At 54.8% G+C, this 4,782-nt stretch overlaps 1 protein-coding gene across 1 annotated transcript; it reads left to right on the top strand.

Moving 5' to 3' along the window:
- The first annotated feature begins 1,119 nt into the window (after positions 1 to 1,119).
- On the top strand, positions 1,120 to 4,022 carry ERMN (ermin). The gene is made up of 3 exons (XM_062498535.1): positions 1,120 to 1,366; positions 1,670 to 1,756; positions 3,443 to 4,022. The coding sequence occupies exons 1-3, from the start codon at positions 1,120 to 1,122 to the stop codon at positions 3,811 to 3,813; spliced, it is 705 nt and encodes a 234-aa protein (XP_062354519.1). The 3' UTR covers positions 3,814 to 4,022.
- Positions 4,023 to 4,782: the final 760 nt, after the last annotated feature.

Here is a 4,782-nt window from a genome sequence, read left to right as displayed (position 1 = left end):
CCAGCCTTAGGTCTGAGAGAATCATGGAATGGGTTGGGTTGGAAGGGACCTTAAAGCTCTCCCTGCTCCACCCCTGCCATGGCAGGGACACCTCCCACTGTCCCAGGCTGCTCCAGCCCCAATGTCCAACCTGCCCTTGGGCAATGCCAGGGATCCAGGGGCAGCCACGGCCCCTCTGTGCAGTGCTGGCTGTCCAGGGCGCGTGGCCAGGCATGGGTGGACAGCGTGGACAGCGTGGACAGAATCACATCACACTGTATGCAGGGCCTGTGCCTGTCCCACCAGTGGGGCTGCTCCTCAGAGGGCAAAATGCACCCATTGTACCCCAGGGCATGGTGAGGTTCATGCATGGTGAGGTTCATCCCTGTTGAAGTTCATCCTCTGCCAGGTTCATCCCTGGTGAGGTTCATCCCTGGTGAGGTTTATCCATGGTGAGGTTTATCTCTGGCCAGGTTCATCCCTGGCCAGGTTCATCCCCAGCCGGGTTTCTGCACGGAGAGGTTCATCCCTGTTGAGGTTCATCCCTGGACAGGTTTATCCCTGGTGAGGTTTATTCCTGGCCAGGTTCATCCCTGGTGAGGTTTATCCCTGGCCAGGTTTATCCCTGGCCAGGTTCATCCCCAGCAAGGTTCCCCGTGAGGTTCCCTGGCAAACCCGATGGGGAATGTTAAGCGGGTTAGGTGGCAGGCTCTGGGGAAGGTGGTCACCCTCCGGGGATTAGGGGTCAGAACAATGGCTGTCCCTGTGACCAGCGGGGACACAAAGAGCCATTGTGCCCAGAGCACAAACTCCTGTTTATTCCTGGGCGCTGACATGCCCACGGCCCCCTCTCTCCAGGCCAGCACAAAAGCTTCCTTGCTTCAGATTGTTTGTTTATGTAAATTATAATGGTGCATTTAATTATGCAACGGGCAGAGCCTGGCTCGCAGGGGAGGTGCTGATTGGGCTGGCGAGCCCTGGGCACAGCGGATGCTGCAGCCCTGGGCACAGGGGACGCGCCAGGGCCACTTGCGCAGGGGAGACGCCCGGGGCGGAGGGGTGAGGAGGAGCTGCCCACCCCGGGGCAGGAGCGGGGCCGAGGAGCAGGGCCCCAGTCTGGGGCACGGCACGGCCCTCAGCATGACAGAAGAAGTGCCCGCAGCTGCCACCATGCCAGCGTGCAACGGGAGCCTTCCCCGGGAGGACGGCCCGCTCCAGGTCACCGGGGGCATCGAAGAAATTCCAAAATCTGTTGGGACGGTCCCATACGCAAATGCGGACATGAGCCCTGACACTTCACCTGCAAAGGAAAGCCTGGAGGAAACCAGAAACTCATTGGCAGAGGACATCACTCCTGAGAATTTTGCCGGAGAGAAGCGATGTCAAGGTATTGTACAGGGCTGCCTGTCTTTGAGTGCTGGGAGAGAAAAGTTCTGGTTTATCGATAGCCTCATGAATAACGGGATGTGCTGTGTGTTAGCCAAAATTCCTAATCTGATGTCGCTGTAACAGTGACTTGGAGTATTTCAGAGTCTGGGACACATTTGAGGGATGCAATCAAAAGCTCATAACTAAAGAAATGAGAAATTCTAAATCTGCTCTGAAAATCTGCTGATCTGCATCCATTAAAACCTGATTGTCATCACTAATTGCTCCATCAGCCCATGTCTTGTGCTTTGTGTTTCCCAAGAAAAGCCAGAGGAGAGCGTTGGGACATTACAGCAGGGAGCAGTGGATATCCAGGACACAGGGACCAATGGCCAGGGATCAGGGGAAGGTAATGGAAATTGCCATCTGATGTGGGGTTTCCCTGATGTGCAGCAGAGACTACAGGTGGTTATCATTTTTGTTTAATTGGGTCAGACCCTTCTATTCCAGAGAGCAGTGACTCATTTCTCACCTGTGAGTTGCTGCAGCTTGGAAACCACAGCTGGTATCTTCCTGAGGTTTTATATCTCAATGACCATGGGGTATTCAAGCACTGTGGGGTCTTCAGCCAGAAGCCCCCAACAGCCTCATGAGGTTGGGGGATACTCTATCTTCTGCTCCATGCTCAGAGGAGAACCTCGTGAGGCTGCTGGTGGTCATAAAATCCAAATTATTTTCCTGCCTGATCCACCAAGTGTTGAATCCCCCAATGCTCAAGTATCCATATAAAATTGGTCTCCTGAGCTCCCGCTCCTGGGTCTTGCTCTGCTGGGTGAAAATGGTGGAAATGAGCAGGGGCCAAGACTGGAGTTTCAGCCACCTCCTGTGGTGAGAGGGGCTGCAGGGGGGTCACTGCCAGTCCTGGTCAAGAGTTAAAAATGTAGAGTATATAGAGAAATGAAGATATTTAATTCACTGTGCAAAGTGCAGCCACTTCTCCAAAAGGAGGAGTATTTTGGGGTTTGTGACTAGAGCAGAACAGCCACGTCTCTCCAAGGGGGGCTCTAGGCATTTTTCCTTTCCTCATCTCCTACCACTGGCTCCTCCTGCCTTGTTGGCTTTGGCAGTGGTGGGACAAGGGTGGCTGGACTGGGAGCTGCTGGTGATGCTCTGCCCTGAGCTTTGAAGTAGGCTCTAAATGAGCCATGGGCTGTGCCCTGCAAGCAAAGCCTGCTTCCATTAACAAAAGGAAAAATATCCAAACATTTGTCATGGGCAAATTAATATTTCATAGCAACTGCTGAGGCTGTGAGGAGATGAATAGCGATGGAGGCTTTCCCACTTAGAGCTGACATCCATATTCCAGCTGTGCTGCTTTAGGAGCACACAATAAAACCTATTGAAGGATCACTCACGAACCCCCTGCACCCGCCCTGCAACCACAGCACTTTATCTCGAAATTGCAGGCAGCTTTTTAGTACCCAACCAATTTAGTCTAATTAATACTCTGGACCCCACAGGCAAAACCTTGAATAGACCATTTGTTGCAACACTAAGGCATCATTAACCGCAGAGATGTGCCAAACAGGGCAAATGGGAGATGGCCACTGCAGCCGGGGTGGCCACTGCTGAGCGAGGGACAGGTCCCACGGGGGTTCAGCTGGGCACTGAATGCAGAACAGCCCCTTCCCTTCCCTTCCCTTCCCTTCCCTTCCCTTCCCTTCCCTTCCCTTCCCTTCCCTTCCCTTCCCTTCCCTTCCCTTCCCTTCCCTTCCCTTCCCTTCCCTTCCCTTCCCTTCCCTTCCCTTCCCTTCCCTTCCCTTCCCTTCCCTTCCCTTCCCTTCCCTTCCCTTCCCTTCCCTTCCCTTCCCTTCCCTTCCCTTCCCTTCCCTTCCCTTCCCTTCCCTTCCCTTCCCTTCCCAGTAAGGGATGATTTTAGGGGCCCAGGGATCTCCCCAGAGTGTCCCCGGGCAGCCCAGGTGCTGAGGTCCAGCCTGGCTGTGCAATGCTCCCTGTGTCATGCCAGGGATGGCGAGTTTGGGGACAGGAGCTGGTGTCCCTCACCCGCTGTCCCCCTGTCCCCGGTGTCGCGCAGGGCCGGGTGGCACAGCGGGGATGAGCACCGAGACACTGCCGGGCAGCGCCGAGCCCCGAGCGAATGTGGCCGAGGAGGAGGAGGAGGAGGAGGAGGAGCAGGACACAGAAGAGGATGAAGTTCAGGTGATTGAAATCAAGAAGGAGAACAGCGAGGGGTCCCTGCCGGACAGCGGCAAGCAGGCATCGCCCCCAGGCAGCCCCGGCTGCAACTCCCCGCTGGAGAAAGCTGGGGAGCAGCCCGGCCTGGGGAAGAAGAACGACATCTCCAGACACAGCTATTCCAGATACAACACAATCTCCTACCGGAGGATCCGCAAAGGAAACACCAAACAGCGCATCGACGAGTTCGAGTCCATGATGCACTTATGAACTGAGGGGGAAGCGCCGAACCCATCGAGCCCTCGCTCGGGGCTTGGTTTCATTTTGTTCCCCCAAAATGTGTTCTCTTCACACAACACAAGGTCACTGCTTTTCTTCTTTTTGTATATGATTTATAATACACTGTGAAAATTTAACATCTTGGCTTTGACAGGGGCAGAGGCATCCATAGCGCAGGAAAATAAATAATCAGTTTGCTAAATACACACCCGTTGGATTTTAAGGTTATCCTCTTGTTTTCTCTGTCCCTTTATGACCGTGTTGGCCCCACAGGAAGGCTGGAGCTGGCTCCTCTGGCTGCCCCCCTGGAAGTGCTGTAAGGAGCTGGCAGTGTGGCAGCTGTGACACTGCCGGGGCAGGGGCAGCAAACAGGGACGGCCACTGGCGACTGCCCTGCTGTCTGTCTGTCTGTCCTGCTCCTGATGGTGCCCCAACAGCCACCGTCTGCCAGCACTGCCTGTCCCCACCTCGTGCTGAGGATGCCACGAGGCCCAGGGGCAGCCGTGGGCTCTGCTGTTGGTTCTGGCTGGCCACGGTGCCCGCCCCACCAGCCTGGGGTGGCCCTGGGGCAGTGGCACTGGTGACCGGTGCCATCTCCGGAGGCACAGCCAGGTCTGGGCCGGCCCCGAGGGCAGCAGCTCCCCTGGCACCTCCCTGCCTGTGCCTGTGTGCAGCTGGTGAGCCTGGCCACTACCAGGGACACCTATTGTCCCAATGCCACCAGGTCAGACTCTCTTAGGTGTTTTCTCAATTTTCATCCTAAATTTAGATGCAGAATTTTCAAGATTATTTTGTCAAAACCAGGGGAGTTTTAATCTATTATATTTGTCTCACCTGGACATTACTCTTCTCTGTTTTGAAAGACCTTTGTGTAAGCACCATGCTGTGGCAATCTTTTAAAACTATTTTACAATCAGATTTCTCTGGAGTTGGGACTTAGCTTTGCATTTATTGTCCCAG

This window comes from Cinclus cinclus, chromosome 9 (genome assembly GCF_963662255.1).
Source record: "Cinclus cinclus chromosome 9, bCinCin1.1, whole genome shotgun sequence".
Taxonomy (NCBI): domain Eukaryota; kingdom Metazoa; phylum Chordata; class Aves; order Passeriformes; family Cinclidae; genus Cinclus; species Cinclus cinclus.
Note: the sequence above shows the minus strand (reverse complement) of the source record. Positions and strands in the feature narration are given on the sequence as shown.